This window comes from Elaeis guineensis, chromosome 16, assembly GCF_000442705.2.
Source record: "Elaeis guineensis isolate ETL-2024a chromosome 16, EG11, whole genome shotgun sequence".
NCBI lineage: Eukaryota > Viridiplantae > Streptophyta > Magnoliopsida > Arecales > Arecaceae > Elaeis > Elaeis guineensis.
Window position 1 is genome coordinate 39,216,356 of NC_026008.2, and position 23,418 is coordinate 39,239,773.

The window sequence follows — 23,418 nt, forward strand, 5'->3', positions numbered from 1 at the left end:
CCATTTTATTATAGCGTCGATGCATGGTATAATATGAGATAATAAAATATATTGAATATCAATATGGCATGGGACTATGTACCGGCTCAATACTATTATGGTATAGTATGTTTGGTATGGTATAATATATCTGGTATAATGACTCTTGTCTTCATCCATAAGGTAGGTGTCCAAATACTAGGGCCACACTTTCCCCGGCATCCCAGTTCCTTTTTTTTTAATTCATCTATATATTCTGTCTGCTGCATTGTATATTGGTTATTACTTTAATCTTATTTGCAAAGGCATGTGTTGACTTCATTTAAAGTGCATTCTAAGTATTTAGTCCAATTCAGCAATTGGATCTCAAACCATGTAAACCTTCATCTCTCCATATATGGAATACCCCTTTGCCTTGTTGCATGAGAGTCAAAGATAAAAGGACTCTAAATTTACTATGATCACTTCTTACTTCATTTTATTGTACTAAACACTGAAATAAGTCAAACATGGTTTCAATGAAGAAACAAGGTTCAATAAAACATTGCCATATTTTTTATTTCATTTGTTCTTAAAGAATTACCCTTTTTCTCCTGAATGTGTATCTAATACCAAAATAACAAAATTGCAACTTTTAAAAGTCAATTTGGGCATTGCATGTCTTGCTTGGAATCTAGTTTCAATCATTGAATAATCCCATTGGGAAACTTTCTTTGTCAACATTACAAGATCCAATGTGACACAAGCTTAAAGAAAATTTTTCTAAAATTATTGTCAGACCAGGATATATTATCAAGGTCAAACTAAAGTTCTCAATCAAATATTTGTTGCTTCAGAACCTCTCTTTAAATGCTTGGTCATTTGGTCATGTTAGAGTGAAAACAAGGGCAATGCAAGGATGTCAAAGCAGTGTCATGATGAGAAAGAACCATGTTGCATTTTAAATGACCTCAGGAATGCAAATCTACAAAATTCTACTTAATACCTGAAAAATAAATGTTCACTTGCAGTCCACGGTCCTAGAAAAATTACTTTGAATTTCTCACAACGCATGCATGATTTGGAGTCAAAGGTACAGCCCATGTGATAAACATTGTCTAGGATAATATGGTTTAAGAAACAAGATTGGACTCTCATACTTCACAAGTCACCTGCAAATGATTAAACATACCAATTACCACCTACTTAAATGCTTCTCATAGTCCGTAAGTCACCTGTAAATGATAAGTCAAAAATACCAATAACAACTGAGGCAAGCTATAAGAGATAAGCTTTTCAAACCAGAGTACACATTCCTCAATCTCACATTACAAATTTAATTCCATAAACCGTGTCCAAATTCACTGCAAGCTGAAAAGGTGGGTTTGTATACGGTGACTTGAAACCCTATTTGGGTAGCAAGAGGCATTGGCCAATTGTTTTACCTGGTTCTCTTGCATTGCCATCCCTTGATCTCCACTGCAGCCAGCAAGCTAAGATTACCACTCAGAACACTGAAGATGGAGCCGCTGATGATGATGGTTTGAAGCGCTTGCTGAGCTCTCTCCAGACCAGTTATCATAAATGTGCTTTAATAGCTGCCAATTCCACATTCATGTGCACCATCCTTTCGAACTACCTCAAAAGAAGACAAAGCCAAGTTCAATCTCATGTGAGTTATTGAAATTATTCAGTGTTTTCCTTGTATATCATTCATCCAATATAAGAGATTGATAGCCATACATGCAACCATGTAATTCCAGATGTCTTTTAGCCATCAACAACAAATTTAACTTATACCTCAGAATTCTGGAGCATATCCCATTAACCATATCATCCAACAGCAAACATTTAACCCAATTGAATCAAGAAAAATAATGCCGGACAATAAGCCATTTGCTCAATAGAATTGTGAACAGATGGTCAATCCATAAATATTATCAGATAAAAACTTGTAATAGAGTTACAAAAAATTGTAATGCCGGTTCTTGAAATAAAGTTTGGTCCCCGCCATTACTTCAATGAAAAATAAATTACTCAAACAGCATCAACCACATAAAAGAAGGTTAAAGTCCCATTTAAAACTCATCATCATCCTCCTCTACAATATGTTTGGCAAGCTCCTCCTGCTGTTGCCTCCCTCATCTCTTCTCTGCACTTTCCTTCTCCTTATGAGAGTTTGGTGAAAACCTCGATAATAAATACATTAATTAAGATATAGAAGCATTAAATCCCTTACTAATTGATCTATATTATACAGAATTTGATGCTTCTTTCTTTCTTTTGTAGGAATTATTATGTACAGAAAAATATTCATAAATCAATTCACCTAGTTCAAAGATGTGCATACGGTATAGATTCAGAACGGTTTACGGATTTTTGGAACGAGGCAAGTAAAATTCATGAGGTATACTAAAAGTATGAAGTGGGACATGCACGGTATTAGCATAAAAGAGGAAGGACTTTTTTAAAAGATATGGGCTTTGGCATTAGCATTTAAAGAGGTGGGCCCATGGTGGTTTAAAAAATAGAGGAATCTTGGATGATTTTTTTTTACAAACGTGGGGCTTTGGATATATGTGTTAAGATGCTGGTGAGATGCTAGAAAAAAATTGGGAGAAAGATGTATGGGCCTTGGATGTACGTGTAGAAAGACGTGACAAGATGCTGGAAGTGGACTGAATGCGGGAGCGATCTTCATGCGGATTGGGTTCGCATACAGGACTTGGGATGCGACGAAAATAGAGAGACTTCAGAGTTTTAAAAGAAAACAAATATCTATCCTCTTCTATTAGTCCCATATTACTTAGCCCAATAAATCTCCTTTCTCCTAACACCTATAAACAAAGCCCAACCCTCTAGTATCATGTAATAAAGCCTTTTCTTCAGTGTTGGAGCAAGGAGGATGAAGGGAGTAATGGCAAGCCGAATCGACATCATGCATGATTAGAAGCTCAAGTCTTCGAGGGAGTAGAATAAGTCTTTAAATTTCAATCTTATATTTTATTTTGAATATTTTTCTTGTATTTATCTTTGATGCAATTAGAAAAACTTATAAATTTTTTTTTTATTAATAATTTTATATTTGCTTTCAAGTTCTTATGCTTCACGCTTATATAGTTAATCTTTGAATAGCTTATGCGTTCGTAGGGACGGATCATGATCAGAAGATATGGTCCGTGTTCAAGCAAAATAAGCTATCTTAAGAATTTACTCATATATTTTTTATCTTATTTTTAAGATCTTTTATTATCAGATTTGATCATAACTTATCTCACCAAGTATGAATTGTATCTTCCGATCATGACCCGTCTCCCTACAGTATAAGTTATTCAAACTTGAATCATAAAAGATCTTTAAAAAAATAAAAAAATATATAAGTAAATACTTAAGATAGGATATTTTGCTCGAGTATGGACCGTATCTCTCGATCACGATCCGTCCCTACGAATGAATAAGCTTTTCAAAGATTAACTACATAAGTATTAAACACAAGAACTTGAAAGCAAACATAATATTTATTAATCAAAGAAAAAAATTTATAAATTTTTTTCTAATTGCATCAAAGATAAATATAAGAAAAATATTCAAAACAAAATACAAGACTGAAATTTAAAGATTTATTCTATTCTCCGAATACTTAAGCTTCTATTCGCGCATCATATCGATTCCGATCACCATAGCTCCCTTCATCTTTCTTCTTGCTCAACACTGACTGTCACGGGGTGAGTGTTTTCTTACCCAAATACTCGTGCGGCATCCCAGCATGCCACACACCAAGGCCAGCCCTCTTGAGTCCTTTCCTCGGACATACCAATAAGCACGCAGCAGTCCAGCCATATAGCCAAGCTTGCACCTCTATGCTCCTGCCTGGCAACACTGTTGTACTGAATACAGATGACATCCTCAAGTGCCCATAAGCAATCCGACCTCTCGAATCAACTGCAATGCTCATGTGCACCTCCGTGCCATAACATAGACTCTTTCCAAGAGTGCTTCGCAGCTCAACACCTCTGTGTCAACTCTAAGGCTTTGCCCCTCAAGCCAAGCACTGTTCATCCCAGATATCTTGATCCTCAACATACTCTCGTGCCATGACATAACCACTGTGTCACTGATCTGCAACCCAACAAGCTGCCCTTCAGTACTACACATACCAAATCCATATAGCACGACCATGCAACGCCACTACTATGCATGAGGCTCGGGTAAATCCATCTTTAATGCTGTCCAGCTAAACTACCAAGCTGACACGACCTGCAGCTCCTCGAAGCTACAGATGATCATACACATCCGAGTCCTCTGAGGTTCGACTATCCAAGCTTCCCCCACAAGCTCTTATGCCACGATCCCGATCTTGCGTCCTTGATATGCCTTTTCATCCCTGGCCATATCGCTTGATAATATTCATGGCCTGCTCGCCTATCACTGTGCATTACCACGATCCTGGGGATACATGACCACACCACCTAATATCTTAGGTCCACAGCCTACTCACACATTAAGCACTGCTACGATATCGACATCCAAGTCTACCCCATCAAGTAAATATCTTCGACCGGATGATACATGCATCAAGCCGTCCTCTTCTCGGCATGACCCTCTTGGCCATCCATGATCCTTGGTCCAGCTCCAAGGCACATATTCCAACCGATATATCATAAGCCTTCCTTGTTCTCCACGACCGACCAGTTCCCGTGGATCTCCGTGAGACATCACCTTGCGATACTCACGAGACTTGCCTGTTTGGGTAGGCCACACCCTTATCCGACTAGCCCTCTATTGCCTCTTCGCTCCACTACAGAGATCAAGAACGCATAGAGTAGTCTAGACAAACCCCTCAAGGATAAAATCTCGAGATATCCCCTTCCCGCACAATGTGGCCAGCTCGTCCAACCAACATTGCCCCAAATACCTCCACATGAGATCATTCGGGCGTGACACCACCATTGCCCACACAACTGTGCCACGGCAGACCTGTCTCCTATGATCTTTCTAGGTAGAGGATTGGACTTTATTTATAGGTGCTAGAAGGAGATTTATTTGGCTAGGCAATATGGGATTAATGGAAGAGAGTAGATGTTTGTTTTCTTTTAAAATTCTGAAGTCTTCCTATTTTGGCCCTGTATGCGAACTCCATTTGCGCTCCCGCGTGAAGATTGCTCCTGCATTCAACCCATTTCCAGCATTTTGCTACGTCCTTCTACACATACATCCCAGGCTTATGCATCTTTCTCTCAACTTTCTTTCACTATCTCACCAGCATCTTAATACGTTACATCCAAAGCTTCACACTTTCAAGAAAAGTTCATCCAAAATATTTCTATTTTTTAAACCACCATGGGCCCCATCTCTTCAAATGCTAATGCCAAAGCTTATTTCTTCCAAAGAAGACCTTCCTCTTTTATGCTAATGTCGTGCATATCTCACTTCTTGCTTTTGGTGCACCTTATGGATTCCATTTGCCTCGTTCCCAAAATTCGTGAACTGTTCTGAATCCGCACCGCATGCGCATCTTTGAGCTAGATGAATTAATTTATGAATATTTTTCTGTACATAATAATTCCTGCAAAAGAAAAAAAATATATCAAATTCTATATAATATAGATCAATTAGTAAGAGATTTAATACTCCGATATCCTAATTAATGTACTTATCACTTAGTGCTCTCACTGCTTCATTGTGCATGTTAAGGCAAAAGGCAATCTTCGAATTGAACACAAATTGTGGCTCATTTGTGGAGTAGACATTGCTTGTCTCTTTGGATACCATCCACCCATTTGCATGATTGATTGTGGCATCAATTGCCCCATCTCTAATGGCCTTGGCTACAATGCTCCCAGCATCTGCCACAGGATTGTCAAAGTTCAATCTCAACTTTCTGGCTATATCAGCTAGGGATATTCATGAGTAAGAAATGCTAATGTTGCAGAGTCCAGTTTGAATCACATTATGGCGCGGCCTCACAATCAAATTATGGGTTCTATCTGAGCTGAAAGTGCCAACAAACTTCTCCGCAACAGACCTAAACAGCTCCAGATCTCCAATTTGCACAGCCTAGATCAGAATATTAACATATTAAAATTATAATATATAAACTCGCACAAAGTTTGTGCTAGTTGAGTGACAATGACAATCTCACATTTGTAAGCTCTAAATAAGGTGTCAACGCCTTCTTCATGCCTTTCTGCATAAAAACAATGTTTTCAGGGATTTCCCCTAAAAGTAAGCAGAATATAATAGCCCATTTGTTGCATTGGATTCGAAAACCATGTGCTCCAGCAGGAGCCTTTCGAGCAGCTTGCAGAAGGCTTTCTTTGGCATCAGTATATTCCAACTGAATAGTCCTGATCTTGCCTAAGTAGAACAGGTAGCAGCAGAACCATAGGAGAAAAACCCTCAAGGTTAGCACCTATATTTGTTTCACAACAAGAACTAAGTCAAAAGGTAATTTCATGAAGTCATAAGAATAAGTGTTGCCTGCTGATTGGAATGTGCTTCAAAATGCAGGGCCTCTAACCTCAGTTTCTCAGCCTGGTCATACAAGTTATAATGGAGGTAATTGCTAAGTAGCAGGTTGAGAAAGGTTTCCTGCATCTCACCAGTATAATTAGTAAGTCTCAGCGGATAAATGTACCATCAAATGCCTCTGTAAAGCAACCAAACCTGACCCAGCTCATCACGCCGTAAGGTAGCAAGACGATGCAAGGCAAGGAGGGTCCTGACAAGACAAGATCACTGCATGAGAAGTAGCTAAAACAGTCACACCAAATCACTGAGATATCAGAATTTTAACTTTGAGGCACTTCATCAGCACAATACTGTGCTGGTCATGAGAAGTGCATCTTGGATAATATGAAAAGTAACTCACCCACGAACTTCAGCTAGACTGTTTGTAAGTTCATAACTGTAGGAATAATAAAAGTACAGCCGAGATGCCAAAACATCAACAGTTCTTCTATTCATATTCTTAAGGCAAGCAACACTTGCAGAGGAACAAGCTTTAGCCTGGGTGGGAGAAGAAAAAGGTAAAGAACCTTTTGTGGATAAGCAAAGAAAAGTAAAGGCAAGTTGTGATCTAGAGAAAAGTTACCTCACTGTATCGCTTTTGGTCAATCAAAAATATCAACACAGGCAAGTAACAGTAGATCTCCAGCTCTGGTAGAGAGTACTTAAAAGGAACTTGACCAGCTGAAGTTGCCATGTCCGCATCCATCTCATGTTCATCTTCCTCAAATCAAAATTACAAGTCACAAATTATATTTAAGTGGAAGATATCCACAGTTGAGTGAAAAACCATTCCATATTACAAGTCTCAATGCACAATACAATTCAACCAATTAAGATAATTAACATTGACAGGGTAAAAAAACACTTGTATAAACACAAGCAAATTTTACAGCAAGGCAGAAGCACCAAATTCTAATCCAGGATTATTGTTGCACAAAATTCATTAAAGACACGAAAGGCTACTGCATCATGTAAAATGTATCCATACCAAAAGGTGTACAAAATGCAATTTCTTCTGAGTATAATGCAATATGTAATAATGGAGGAATTCTGCAGTAAATGTGCTAGAGGAAATGGCACAAGTTAGCCCAGTGTTTCAAGTATAAATGTATCATTTATATCATTTATTTCAAATGATTAAATTTATTCAACTAATCTGGGGCCTCACAGTACTTGCAATAAAGTGGAAATTCAAAGGTCTTCCATTCTTTGCAAGAAGAAGCAGAACAAGAAATCAATAAGACAAGAAACAATCAAAGGGGACACTTGGTGAAGCAGAATTATGACATTGAAGAGAAGAGAACAAGATGATAGAATTGAAGCAAAACTCATCAAATCCTTTAAAAACTGAATAAACCACTGCATCTCCAACTTCATCAGAAACCAAAAGTGCCACATAATAATAAGTTGAGGGGACAGGCAGATGAATTTATCTTACTACAGATGGATAGATCAAGTTAATACAATAAACATAATGAATATCTAAAAGATCTACCAAGCAAAAAGATCTTCCAAATATGTCAAAACATGGATGAAGTTTACCAAACAAATCATCTACCAGTCGAGAATGAAAGTAGCTTATCAAGCCAACAATGAGCTTATTTTGGATAAGGGAAGACTTGCATGGAATAACAGGATCAGATCTAACATTACATATCGCATTGCATGCTATGCAAAAAATTCAATTTAATTTAGGACATAAAAAACAAAGTGATAAAAAGAGGGCAAAAAAAGAACAAAATGTAAACTCCAAAGCTATGGGTGATATATGATCAGTTATGAGACTAAAGTTGATAATGGGCCTGGCTCAACCTTAGATCTGTCCGGCCAAGTCTTAATGAGGCCAGGTTTTTGATGGCAAAATGAGCTTTTGTTCCAGCACAATGTTAACCTAAGGACCAAATAACCCAACTCTTGCTCAACAAAAAGGAGTTAATGATTCAAAATCAATGACAGACTAAATTTAAGATCCAAACCATCGAACATAATCTATACTATAAAAAATGTCTAGAAACCCCTTTTGGTAGTCTCTAACCTAACCATCAAGTAGGTGTCAAAATGGATGGTTTTATAAACTGAACCCAACCAACCTTACTCACCTCTTGATTAGGTGGGCTCAGATTGAGCTTCGGCCTATCTCAAAATTAGGAGTGAAAATAAATTTGATACAGATCGAATATTGGCATAGTGATTTCCATATCCACATTTTTTCAGTGGATGTGAATGTGGACAAAGATATCAAACAGTATCAAGATCAGTACCATATTTGTCCTAAATAGATACAAATATGAATCAAATATCAACCATATCTATAATTGTTCTAAACGGATACAAATACAAGTTAGATATTAGTTATATCCTATTTCTCTACTCAAGTATGGATATAATTCAGATATAAATCAGATTTTGAGCAGATTTCAATAATGAACCCAACATAAATGACATGGTCTTGAAGGAGGGGTAGAGAATCCAATATCAAGGTTCCACGTGATGCATAGCTAACTATGTAAAGGTCATAGTTACTAAACTCACATGGAGACCAACCCGACCAAAGGTCTTGATCATTTGTCCAATTAGATTTGTATTAAAAATATAATAGAAATTAAGTTTTAAAATAAAAGAATAGAATACAAGATAACAAGAATTATCTACATTTAAAGAACTTGCAAAAAAAATTATGTATAGATGTAAGAATATGCTACATGTATTGATATTTTTAAATATTTTAAACAACAAGGTTTTGAAAATATCATAGGGGGAAGGTGAAATATTTTTTATCATAGTACAAACGATTGATTTTTTATAAAAAATAAGTAATGTATGACAAATGCTATTTTATGATGTGAATAAGTTTTAAAGAAAAAGCTTCAACATAAAGTAGAAACAAATATTGTCTCAATGGCAAGTGTTGGAGACTAAGTCAGAGGGCACAGGTTTGATCCTTGATATGAGCAGGATTATAGATTTTTCTAGCAGATATCCGGATCCTAAAAATCTTCAACATCTGAATCTGGATGTGTATCTGGCAAAATCCATGAATAGTTATCTAAATCAGAATCCCATGGACTTAGGCTGGCCATCAAGTTACATATTGACCCCAATTCTTTGGTACATGACCAATTTCTATTCTCAGGAGTTTGTTTTTTCATACTTGGTCAAGATAAGTAGAGAATTGATTGATGAGATCCAAGGTTAGATAGAATGACCATAAGAATGGGAAGAATTTTTGGTGTTTGCTGCAAGACAGGTAAGTGACAGGATGATGGAGAATCAACAAGATAAGATATAAAAGGGCCTACCACTCATAAGTTTTTTTTTTTTTTTTAAAAAAAATTAATAACAAAAAAGGCTTCATTTTTATGATGTCTTATTCAGATCTTGAAAAGTTTCCCACATAAAGATCTTGCACCAAATATATTGCATCCACAATAATCATAAATATGGATTTCAAGCTTATGAAGCTTTTTATCAAGAAATTTAACTTTCTCAAATTAAGACAAATACATTCATTGTACATGCTCTCAGATGATCAAAACTGCTAATCCTTTTAGTTGATCACAATGTTGAGGTGCAATGGTCAATAAGATGCAGCTTCTAACCTTTCTAAATAATGTTATCTTTTTAGTGGTTATCATTAATTAATTTATCAAAATTTTTCAACTCGTAATTTTGATGATGACAATGATGATAGCTTTCAATATGAACATGCGCATGTAGATCATTTACACCTGAATGCCATGTATACAACACGTGTACAACATTTTGGTGCAAGGCTCACACCAAGTACAAGCATCTCACACACAGCAAATGGGTTCCATGTGTCACACACAAGAAATAAGATGCTTCCATCCACACATACATGTAATTTTAATCTTCCTCATGATGACAAAAGGAAATAATAGAAGCATAACTAGCACATTTAGGATCATCATAGCACAAATGATAATATGACTGCAAGAAGCTGTTATGCAGCAAGAAAAATAACTAGTTCAACACCATGCTTAGTAAGTGTATCATTTCTGGAATCACCTTCGAAGAAATGTTTCATTTATAATAGCTGATAGCCCTAAATAGAGTTGAGAGTCATCATTTTTGAAAAAGTTGTAGCTAGCATCTTGCTGAGTGAGAGAAGATCAGTGGTCGGGATAAAATTGACTGGGTGGAAAGTTGCAATTGTCTAGGTCAATGGAGGAAATCTGGATGTCAAAGATCCATGTAAGAAAAATGGAGCTTTAATAGGAAAGTAGTAAAGGAGGATAGGCCATAAGAAACCTGGGAAAAAGAGGTGAATAGAGGAAGATATCATAGTGTTGTAGACACATAGGGTATGAAAGAAAATTTATATAGTTCCATATTAGTAAAGATATTGTTGAAGGGGACAGTTGTTGTTCAAATGACAATTAGACTTGGAATTGGAGGGGCTAAAATGTAAGGTGTTATGTTAGCACATTGGTTTTCTCCTGCCCTAGTAAGCTGAACATTGAAGTAGCACAAATCCGTCGCAAAAACTATATCCTCACAATGGTAGATCTGTTTTCAGCTAAAGATTTTCAGACATAAGCTTTGCAAATAATCAAACCTCGATTTTCTATAACCTCTTCTATAGATTTCCCAACATTCAACCTTTTTTCTTTTTTCTCCCCATTTTTAACAACCTGAAACCATCCTTACCATCCTTCACCCATTTGTAAAACCCTAACTCACAAGAACCACATCCCTGTGTGAATGACTAAACAATCCTCCCAAAATTTTATGTATTTCAGCCAAAGTCGCCCACCTTATTGGGTACACATTACTGAAAACTACTGTTTCTGCCATTCAACCGACACATAAGCGATCAAAAGATAGAAATTTTGTAGCTTTTATAAACCATCTCCTGACAATGGAGAAGGGACCCAATAACCAGTAAACCAATGAACCACTACTCTTCTTAGGTGCTGTTTGATATCTCACCGGTGATATGAACACTGGGATGATGTGATCACCAGGGTGATGTGAGCACTGAGGTGATATGCAAATACTGAGATAAGGTGTGATCACCATATTTGGTATATTACTATAATATCACTGGGAATAAAACTTTACTGTGTTTGGTATATCACAAAGTAATAATAGTGATAATGTATAAAATACCATAAATAGCCTTATACATTAATATGTAATAATTACTCTATAATCTGATTAAATATTCTTCACTCACAACTCTTCACAAAAACATATAGTAGTAGTAATAATAATATTTATTATTATTATTATTATTATAGATATTTATTTTAAAATGATATTACGATAATATTATATGTAATCGGACTTGGCTAGGCTTTGCCAATTTTGACCATCAATATTTAGGCTGCCCGTTAGGAATGATTTAGCCCATCAAAATAAAATAAAAAAAAAAGTATGAAGATTTAGCATGATTTATCCATGCCAATTAGCCATACCTGCCTATAGAAATAAAATAGGCATCCAATAAATAAATAAAAGGTATCCATGCCATTTAACTAAATCTGCAAATAAAAATAGAATAATAGATAAATAAAATACATTGATGCTAATTTACCGTATCTGCAAATCAAGATAAAATAAACATCATCACTAGCGGATGTTATTGAAAATGAATGGTCCAAGAAAAGAAAGAGACGAGAAAGATTTTTTTCTCCCCAATTTACTGACCACGGACATTTTTGTCCCAAAATAATTTCAACACATCATCAACATCTGGTGATATGCTATCACCAGGGGGTATGTGTGGTGACAGTGATAGCATTACTGCACAATGCAATAATACTATCACCGAATTTGTCACTGGATCCTTCGTCATTGGATGGAATTTTGCAATACCGGTGATCACATCATCTAACTCACATCAACGAGGTGATGTGAAATATCACCCCCTATCAAACAGCACCTTAAAGATCAGAAATTGGAACTACCAAAATACTTGGTAACAGCAGATCAAGAAGGACGGGCATTGCATTGGAATAACCTTGGGAAGATAGGAGGAGAGCCGGGAATGGGCCTCGGAACCGGGGCGGAGGGCGAAGGTGAGGAAGGCGGCGACCACGGGAGCCCGGAGCTTGCGGCGCAGCATCATGGTGAGGCGCACGGCCCGGACGTTCCGCCGGACCTCCTTGCTGTACGCCCCGTTCTCGATCAGCGCCGTTATCTCCTTCAAATCTGGCACCGATCCCCGATTCAAGGCATCATCGCAACCGCGATCGAGAAGAAGACGACGAAGAGAATAGAGCTAGTGTTTAGGGTTGCAGTGTGCTTACGCTGGAGAGTGGAGGAGGCAGTGGCGGAGGAGACGGAGTTGGAGGGAGCAGTGGCAACCACCGCCGCCGCCTGGGCTCCATCATCTCCACGTCTTGATTCATCGTTTTAGCTCTTTTTCTCCCTCTCGTCCTCGGTGAGAGACCGGAGATGATCGATGGAAAGTGGGAAGAAAAGATTTGCGCACCCTTTGAATAACTAATCACAGGTGCCTGGAGGTGTACAATTAGAGGGTGAGAATATCATGACGACGAAAATACTCTCCCAGCTTTATTTTCTCCTCAATTTCTTTTATCAGGGTTGTAGGTAGGAAGCGTAGGCTACGATCTTTTAAAAAGATGTAAAAAAAAAATCGAGGAGCTAATCAGCACTGAAAGTCAGAACTTGAATTACGTTTGATTTTTTTTTTTTTTTTTTGATGAGTGATCATAGGAGTCTGGTATGGATACAATCTATAAGATTAGAAAGCAAAAAATTTTTAAAGACTCAACATTATATCTCATCTTATCGTGAGATCCAACCTTCGATACGTCCAGCAACATAAAAAATGATTCAGTATACCATATTATTTATCTTTCATAGAAAATGTTAGATTGACATCATGATAAGTTTTCGCAAGAATGTTCAAACATTACGAAACAATAAATGGATCTTCAACTATCTTGTATCCTTCTGGATCCAGCTGAATTAGGTTTAGTTCTTGAAATAGGCTAAGACGAAGTAATTTTAAAGTTTTAATAGTGAAGGATAATGTATAATTACAAAAATCATCAAGAAGAAAAAAAATTAAAAATACCGTGAAGCAGAATCACTGTTGGTACATATTTATATGCTGGCCATGTTCAATTAATTATTCTTTATTATCATAATATTGACAATATTTAGCAGTCTTTTTGTCTGAGTGAACGACATCGGTTGAGAATACAGAAACATTCTACATATTTTTTTAAAAAAAATATTATTTTAAAATTTATCATGAGTCAGAAAATATATCAGGTAAAAATTATTATATATTTATCAATAAGGTACGGAGCCACTAATGCTTGTTGTCACACCAGCAACATCCCCTATGCTCCTCTTATTAAAAATATGATGATTAAACTAGCAATCTGACACATATGATGCACATTGAAGAAAAACTAATAAATAAGATTAAAAAATAGTCATGAATTAGGTTGAAAAATAAAAAAAGTAAGAGAATTGAATAGATAAAAACAAATAAAAGTATTGAATTAAATATAAAAAAATACATAAAAGTTTGAAATACAAAGTAATTCCAATGCAAGCTTTTCTAAACAATAATGTATAAAAAAAATAATAATTAAATCAAATTATTTATAATATAATACAAAAGCAATAAATCAATTCATGAAAAGGTAAAAATAAATTATATAAATAGAAACAAGACAAAAATAGAAATAAAGACATGAATTTGAAATATAAGCTATCTTTGATAGCTAAGCCAAAAATATAAGTTTGATAAATAAAAAAATATGTAGTCATAGTGTAAGTTTGAGAAAAAAAGTAGTGATCGATTTTCAAAAATTGAATAAATGGAAAGGGCATCTAAATTAAATAAAATTTTACACAATCAAAATAATTATTTAGGACTTATTTGGTTTGTGGGAAGTCGATGAAAGAAAAGCAATTTCTGAGAAGTGGACCGAAGTCTTTTTGTTTTGTTGGAATTTTAAAAGGAGAAAAAATGAAAAAAATTATTTTTATAGAAAGATATTTTTCAAATTTAAAGTATAATTCACAAAGGAGATGTAAGATGAAAATTGGTGACCTTTTTCTTTTAAAAATATCTTTTTTTATATTATATATATATATAATAATATAAAATCATATCAATATATATTAATATTATATTAATATGATAAATTATTATAATATTATATTATATTAATATTTATATAGAGTTTGAGAGCAAAAATATATGATCTTAAATCTATAAAAGATATAATAGATATTTTACATAATTTTTTTAAAAAAAATAAATACTCAACTAAATATAAATCATTATCGAATAAGTCAATTTTTCATGATTAATCAAACAAACTAAAATTATACTCTCAGACATCATATTTTTAATAAATAATTTTCTACAAAAAAAAATTCTTCCAACAAGCCAAATAAATCCTGAGAGCTATCTTGATGCCACCTCTTGCCGGCCATTGGCATATCTATAAACAATAGTGGATCATAATATACAAACATAAGAAAAACTCAGATAAATTTACATGATAGAATATTTAATATTTCTTTTCGTGGGGGTGGGGGAGGGGTATTCTCGCCGGTAATATTGTCACGGTAACTTCTCAAATTCTCACCGGTAATATTATCGACTAGTATCAAAAATTCAACCAGATGGTTATCAAAAATTTAACCAGATGGTTAAGGACTTCAATCAACAAATGATAGGGAAATACTACAATATGGAGATAAAAAAGAAAAGAAAGAATAGAACACCTCATTATGGCATTTGATGGCAAGGAAGTGGAGGGAAGAGTTGAGGCTACCATAAATAGAGCATTTAGCAACGGAGTACCTGAACTCTAATGCCATACAAACATAGACCGGATTCTTGTTCATCATCACTGAGTCCGATCGCTTCCCTGAACACCAAGCACCCCATAGAGAGAATAGGATTTGATTGGATCCGACAGAGGGTGAGAGTGAAAAAATAGTTGATGGACATCACCTCCATCATACACAGAAGATAAAAAGACTGTCACCGATTTTTAGGTAAAAAAGGACTGTCACCTTTCGCCACACTCTGACCTCCCTCTCTGTGTTAAATTGAGTAATTATTAATATGTTGGTGAATTGCCATCTCTCTTTCTATACCTAATTATATAAGTATAAAGTAAAGAAAAGTACCACTTGAGGGAGTCGCATCATTTGATCTTGCAGAAAAAAACAGCTTGCTCTTGTTTACATACATAACCTTGCACTGCCAAAAAATAAGGCCAGAATAAATTCAGAACCTCCTCATATCCACAATCTCTTGCACGCCCATTAATCATCTGAGTAAAGGTGGCCAGATCATTTTTGATGGTATTACATCAAATAAAAAAATATATTCCTTTTCTTTGAAATCAGAATTACAAATGCACACCAAAAATGATGTTTCTCGTGAACGAATTCCCCGTACCTGATCAAACAACCTGCTGGCAAATCTCAAACAAGCTGCATTTCGAACATAACTATAAATCAAACAGTTTAAGACATTTTGAGCTATTGAATTTAGTAATGGATGAATACAAATATCAACTTCGCAGCAGCTCACCGGAGACCAACAATGCAGAATGTATGAATAGTGGTACATTTTGTGTCCCCAGTTCTCCCTGCTAAAGATCCCTACTCCAAGTGTAAGAACTAAGTGTCCCCAAAATTCCCTAATAAAATAGCAAATGTAGCATTTCAGCCCCTGAACAAGTTTACGAGCATTAGGCCAATGAGATCATCCGGCTTCAATAGCCATCAGATACAGGTGATTATTGATATTAATGTGCATGTGGATTCAGCAAATATGACAAACAGCCAAACCATGGTGCCACATGAACAAAAGGCAAATTCATCAATACACAACCGTAAGTGTTACCGTCCAACACAGTCCCAAGTATTCGAAGCCAGCTAAGTAGATCCTCATTCACCAAGTGCGCCTATTTAGAACCATCTTAAATGTCATTGCAATCTTTACCATACCTAATCCTTTCAATACACAATATACCTATAAATTATATTTAGACAGCATAACAGCTTCAGAAACTAAATATTTAAGGTGCAGGATCTCACATTAAAAAACTCAAAATTTGTAAATATGAAGGAACATATAAAATAAACCGACCCAACCCAATCCAATCCCTATCATAAATGGGCTTCCAAATAATGACCCATTTTGAACCAAATAGCATCACTGACACTAATGTTCTAATGGACCGCTGCACCAGAATTGACAAGTTAGCAAAAAATAAAGGAAAGCAAGAATATATGCTGATACAAGAAGAAACAGCCTCTAGAGGAAGGTTTTATTCAATTGTTTGCATACCATAAACACAAATTCTGCCTCATATAACATGCAAAAAAAAAAAAAAAAAGTCATTTTGATTTTTTTGTTTTTAATGAAGAGAAAACACACACTTATACAGATAGCCAACCTCTGGGAAAATCATTAGTGAGAGATTAACAACACCAGTATACTTCATCAAGCCAGCCTTGGAAAAATAAAAGAATGTACTGCTCTAATTATTGAATCCTACAATTAGTTCAATCTAATAAGAATTAAAAATGGAACAGCTACTAAGCCTACATAATCATAAAGATACCACTGCCAGTCCATGGCACGACAGCATACACACACTATCATTAATCTATAACCAAAGGACAAATGACAAGCCTTTGTAAAGGAGCAGGCATCCAACAAGTCATAAAGAAGAAGTTTTGCTTGAACTGTGATCCAGTTACACCCCACCAATACTGGCATGGATCGGTCCATTTGATCTAGAATCATGTCCCCTTCCTCGGGTTTGACCCCTCCCACGACCACGACCTGCAACCAAATGACCTTAAATATATAAATAACAAGCTCTAACAAGGAAAAGCTTGCAGGCTTAATAGCAGCTTAATGCTAGAGCCAGATATATATGTCATCTTGTTGCCCTAATATTCACACCTAGGTTCACAGTTAAACCATCAGAAGAATAGGTGGAGTTGGAATTTATCACATCCAAACAGTGGGAAAAAATAGAATGAAGACCAGATCAAATCGAAATTATCTGGATGCTGTTGATCCATCCAAGGTGGTGTTCACAATACCTGATTATTAGGCAAGAACCTTCCTGGAGACTAAAGGACCAATCCATTCATGGACCTCAAGGTACACATTTGAATGCATGTTTCAAGGTTTATACTCAAGAAAAGAGTTGAAGCAATGACATACCTCGGCCCTGGACACGAACAGGTGCCTCGCCATTATAGCCACCCATTTCTTGCTGATAATCAGGTCGGCCACCATACCTGCCTCCTCTGCCACGACCCCGGAAACCACGGCCCCAGCCACGGGGATATCCACCTCTACCATATCCATGACCTCTATCATCCCAGCCTCCATCACCATAGTCCATGGTGCCATTTCCTAAGCATAACTTGTAAATACTAAATATAATGAATGAAAGCTGAACAAAGAATCCCATTCCCATATCATCAAACTTACCACGAGCCCTCCCTCTGCCACGACCACTGCGGCCTCTACCTCGACCAGCAGGTGAGCCATCTGCATTATAAATAAAATGTTAGTAAAAATGAGCATTAAAAAAAAACCTAATAAAACCCAGTGGATTGCAAAATTACCTCCTTCATAGTCAAATTCAGGTAATGGTTTCACCTGATCTGTGGGTAAAGGAGATTGATACCTGGTAAAAGTAATTGTAAGCAATTTTTTTTTTTCATAGCATCCAATAACAAAAGTTAAAAAGGGTATTCTTCAGAATTTAAACAAGGAAACAGGATGATAAATTTTTACATAACCACATGATGCAAAAATGACCAACAAACATGAAGAGAAAACATGCATACAGGATCTTAGAAGAAATCTTCTTTTTGTTTTAATTATTCAGTGCTTTCCCAAGAATTGCAAGAATAGTTCCAATTTAAATAAATTAAGGTAGCCATCACTTGTGGTTACCTAGTAACTCAATCGAGAATCCACTCTGGTTATATATGACTTCAGTAGAGTGCAAACATAGGGAACCAGAAAGTCTTATTGGCCCCAAGAAAAGTGAGGATCCACTTCCCTTTTAGAAACCTAGGAAGATACTCCATTTACAAGAAAGATATGGTGAAGAGTATCACTTGCATGATTCTGTTTATTTGCTTGCAGGTTTGGTGCTAGCAGTCACAAATCGAGTAAAATGTTATTGATTGAATTAGGATGAAGTGAAGAGAATAAAGGATCATATTAGCCTCTCAGTGTAAAACTGAGATGTTACTCTGGTAGCAGGTTCAACAAAGAGGAACTGAAGAAATAAAATTCATCATTTGGACATGGTGCTGGAGAAAATACAGAAAATTGAAATGTTCTTAAAAGAAGATTATTACAAACTAGCCTTGCGTCACGTCTTTAGGCAGCTTATACGACATCACAAGTGGACCAACATCCAGTGAAGCACATACATCATATAGAGAGGCGCATGTTACTCATGTCTCATTCTCTATTCTACCCCTTTTATCAATGTCAGATTGAAATGTCAAACCAGGATGACCTTGGAAATTTACATTCAGCTTAGACAAATGATTAAAGATATTTACACAGTTTCTGATATCATGAAAGCAGGCAGAGGATGACCCCAAGCATTTAAATGTACACCTGGTAATCAATGCATCTAAATTACATCTTATGTTACCTAGACCCCTTGATTTATCCCTAGGTACCATCACTTGGCATAAATTTGGATATTAGCGTAGCATTCAAACACAGCTCCACAAGAAGAAACTCTTAGACATTAAAAGGATCCAATGGTTAGACAAAAACCTGCAGCCAAAACAAAAACCCCACATGTAATGTAGATTATATATTCTCCTCTTACTTTCAAGAAATGGTTTCAAGTAAAAAATGTTCCACAATTAATTCTCAGCAGTTGAAAGTAAACACTCTATTTTAGTGAAAAAACAAAAAGAAAAAAAAAAAAGCTTCACCATAGTTGACTGTCACTACAGCCGCTTTCAGAAACTCACCGTACTCATGACAAATATCTAAAGATTAGAATCATTTCTTAATTGCATGCTTCTAGAATTATTTCCAACTATATGCAATCTAACTTGATAGAATAGGAAAACATTTAATTTTAAATCCAGATTTTCTGCACATATGAAACCAGTATGATGGTAAGCAATAGTATTAATGCTTGACATGGAAGGCACCTAATGTTGTTTTTATGATAAGCATCATTATGTTGGTCTGTTTATTTGTGTCATGTCTTCGTTTAGACCAAGCAATTATAGCACAGCAATCCAGATTAGCAAGTCCCTTAACTATTTTTTTTTTTTTAATGTAGAAAAATTATCATTCACTTCAATTAGATCACTTTGGTGTGCTTATAAACAATGATGATCTCCAAAGGCTGGTGTCAAGAAGCTTCACAACAAATGCGAAACCTATGCTATTTCTAGCCACTTCATAAAGTAAGAAAACACATGGCACAAAAGCAAAAATGGTGTTCCAATTGAAAACCAGCAAAGTTGTCAAAAAAGTCAACCCACAGAATGATCAATTACATAGTTCCATTATAAGAAATGAGTTGACTGGATGCAGATTTTTCATGTGCTAAGAGACATGTTTCCTTAGTTTCTGCTCACTACTTTGCTTTCAGATTCATGTATGCAGATCAGCTACAAGATGGACAAAATATTCTAATATACGAAAAATGGAAAACAAGCAATGATAATGGGGTGCCAATTTGTTAACCTGGCCAGGACAAGATGATATATACATCAGCCACAAACAAACTATGCTTCTAGGCTTATTAACTCAGAATAAGATCATATGAATTAATTTTCTAAAAATGAGTGCGGCTTCTTGAGAAGAAGGCTAATGCTGAAGATCTAAGATGGCACTTGGTAGAAAACCAATTGCAAGGAACAATTTTTACCTATTTTAGATTCACGCATCAAAAGGGAGGAACATAATTGAAGCAGCAACAGGAAAAGTGCGTACACCACATGTTTAAATTCAAAAGGTCTCTAGTGCAGCAAAAACAATTCTTTTTTAAAAAAAAGCATACATAATTTTCTTGATTAAGATTTTGCAAGCAATGAGAGCTTGCACCTACTTTAATCAAACTTGAAGTGCATGCTGTAGTAGTGTAGATGGGAAAACAGAAGCTTTTTCATACTCACCCAACAGAGGATGTATCAAGCTCCTTCTTGGACAAAGTTATAGTGATCATAGACACATGCCTAGTGGTCTCAAGCCTATGAAAACAGATTACTGTCAGAAACAGACTAGGCGAAGATTCCAACATTCAAATAACTAGCAAAATCTAAAGTCCATGCTACGTGTCCAAAAATGCCTATATGCAAGCAACCTTCCATTTTGAAAATAAAGAATAAGGTCTTCTTACGGAAGTAGGCCTTCTTCTAATGGTTCCCATGTATCAGTTATGTCAATAGATCCAGTAGCAGTATTTTGATGGAGACCAACAATCCTTCTCTGCATCACCAGTATATTACCACAATAATAAGTCAGAACAATCACCAATCACAACATGTACAACAGTTCTAACTTCTAAGGAAGAAAAATGACCAAGGATCAATTCGCTGACAGATCAAAAGAATTCTTTGAGAAAACCAGGGATTGATTTAATCATTCAAATGACTAAAAAGATCAGAATAATACCTTTATCAGTTCCACAATCATGACAGTTTTGTTGATAGCTCTTCCCATTGCCTTGAAGATAATTTCATTTGAACCTTTCTCCTTGAAAATAAATATGCAACAAATCAAAAGGCAATATAATCAACAGAAAAGAATGAAACTATGAACTTGCAACATTAAAAGAAAATGATATGTACTCTTAGCATTGCTAATTATATGTATCTATCAGTATGCACATACACAGAAAAGCAAAGTAATTCCTCCCACCATGAGAATTCATGAAAGAGTTTTCTTAGGCGGATTAAAGATGCAATTACATCCATGAGAATATATCACCATGGAGTCATTCTGAGAGCACATCTGCCTGTTGCATGCATCTCACATTTGACTGTTGCCAATTATAAAAAAAAAAAAAAAGTCATTTAATGTTGCAGAGGATCTATCCTATTCCATTTGTGCTGACATATACTTATCGGTAATGGCTCAATCTATAGATAGAAAGCCCTATGATGGGAAACTACCCACATTAGGTTTGGAGAGAGATGGGACCAGTTAAAGTTTAGGGGGAGCAAATGCGAGCTTTTTGCTTCCATAGCCAGCCAAATGACTACAGGATCATCAGTCTGCTCTATGTCAGTTCACCCTTTCGAACCTTATAAAGAAGGTTTCTCTGTACCAGTTCCATTTACCTATACCGCACTCACTGGCATGATCTGAGACCACTTATTAGATTTGATGCGGTCTGGATGCATGACAAAGACACCTGATTACCAGAATTTAGTTAGTTTGTCTCATGCAACTTTCATATTATAGGACAAGGAAAGCTGCATACCAATGATACGAAAATTCATCATCTCTTTCTGTGAAATATCTGTCTTATCTAGGCCGACATATTTTTTTCCAAAATAAACATTAAATGATGCAGACTGAGCATGTTTACATCATTCCTGTAGCAGCTGTGGACACACATTTCCCTCAATACAAATTGAATGTACCACACTTTTCAGAGCTTGTCTACCTCATTCTCCATTTCTACTTTGAATCTTTCTTATAGACACACAGATTTTTTCTTTTCAGAATAAACATTTAAATGACATGAACAGAATATGTCCACCTCCTTTCAATAACTCCTCTTTTTTCACATGTCCCCCTCTTTTATCTCACCATACAATTTTGTAACTACATGAACTGGAAAATGCTTATGATCTTTCCTCACTGAAAATATTCCAACAGGTCAGATATCAAACTACAGGACAAGAATATGAGGTTTAATAAAATCTAGCATTGTCATCCGCATGACAGTGCAAAAAAGGCATCATCATACCAAAGAATAGCTGAACTTAAAGTTCTTGTATTGCTATACACTGTTCTCGTATCAGGTATCACTTTTAAGAAAACATAAACAGACTTCCCAATGAATACCTTGACAACTCAGATGCACATGGTGTCCACATCATTAATACGGTCTCCCTTCATAAGGAAAATGCCTTTTGCTTTGGCTTTAGTTTCTTGCAGTTCATTATTTCAGTGGAGTTATTTAATAATTAATTGCTTATAGCCTCACTGAGCCAAATAATTTTATAAAGCCTCATCTGCTCAAATAACATAGCAGTTATCTTATAAGAGTAACGGTTTCTTAGACAGCAGGAGCGGCAGCAATAAATTCATATGTTTCTGTTTCCACAAGCAATCAAGCATCTGCTTAAATAGTATGTTGCTTATATTTTAAATAAGGAGAGCGTCCACTTGAGGTTGAACAGGGTTGCAAAATAGCATATCAATCTCCTAGAAATACCCTTAAATGGACCATTGCATAATAAATGATGCTAGAAATACCCAAGGTTTTTCTTCTGAAATTCTTAAAAAAAAAAAAAGGTTCCAATTTTGTGACTAAAATATGCTTCTGAAACTCAGAAATCAACCGTACCACAAGTTCTCACACTTCTGGACTTGCCTAGCAAATCAAAGCAACTTACCATCCTCCAATTATCTGTCCTAAACAAATGCAAAATCTATACCACTTGTTAAACTTCACAAATTACAACTATAAGCAATGAAACAAGAGCGAAATAAAGGTGACATTATAAAAGCCGCAAGGAAAGATTTTGTTCTATAAATGGCGTTCACCTGAAGTAGGCTGGTGGCATATGTGATGTAGTTGCGCATTCTCCCTTGACTTGTAACACGGATCTCATTCTCATTAGTTGGCGTCTCCTCCCGCGGCTTCTCCACCCTCTGGTACCGATCCATCTTTCCACACGCCAAAAATTTGTCAAAAAAAGCGAACAAAAAAAAAAAAA

At 35.8% G+C, this 23,418-nt stretch overlaps 1 protein-coding gene and 1 pseudogene across 1 annotated transcript in view; both read right to left on the bottom strand.

The window, feature by feature from the left end:
- Nucleotides 1-1,133: 1,133 nt before the first annotated feature.
- Nucleotides 1,134-16,815, bottom strand: LOC105059659 (probable 26S proteasome non-ATPase regulatory subunit 3; annotated as a pseudogene).
- A 147-nt stretch (nucleotides 16,816-16,962) lies between these two features.
- The window catches only part of LOC105059660 (uncharacterized), a 7,020-nt gene continuing 564 nt past the window's right edge, over nucleotides 16,963-23,418 (bottom strand). The window contains exons 2-9 of the mRNA XM_010943040.4: nucleotides 23,246-23,368; nucleotides 21,140-21,220; nucleotides 20,865-20,953; nucleotides 20,641-20,715; nucleotides 18,097-18,158; nucleotides 17,960-18,019; nucleotides 17,687-17,881; nucleotides 16,963-17,296 (exon numbers count right to left, since the gene is read on the bottom strand). Of these exons, the coding sequence (XP_010941342.1) occupies nucleotides 17,208-17,296; nucleotides 17,687-17,881; nucleotides 17,960-18,019; nucleotides 18,097-18,158; nucleotides 20,641-20,715; nucleotides 20,865-20,953; nucleotides 21,140-21,220; nucleotides 23,246-23,368 (774 nt within the window). The 3' untranslated portion in view covers nucleotides 16,963-17,207. The remainder of the gene's footprint in view (nucleotides 17,297-17,686; nucleotides 17,882-17,959; nucleotides 18,020-18,096; nucleotides 18,159-20,640; nucleotides 20,716-20,864; nucleotides 20,954-21,139; nucleotides 21,221-23,245; nucleotides 23,369-23,418) is intronic.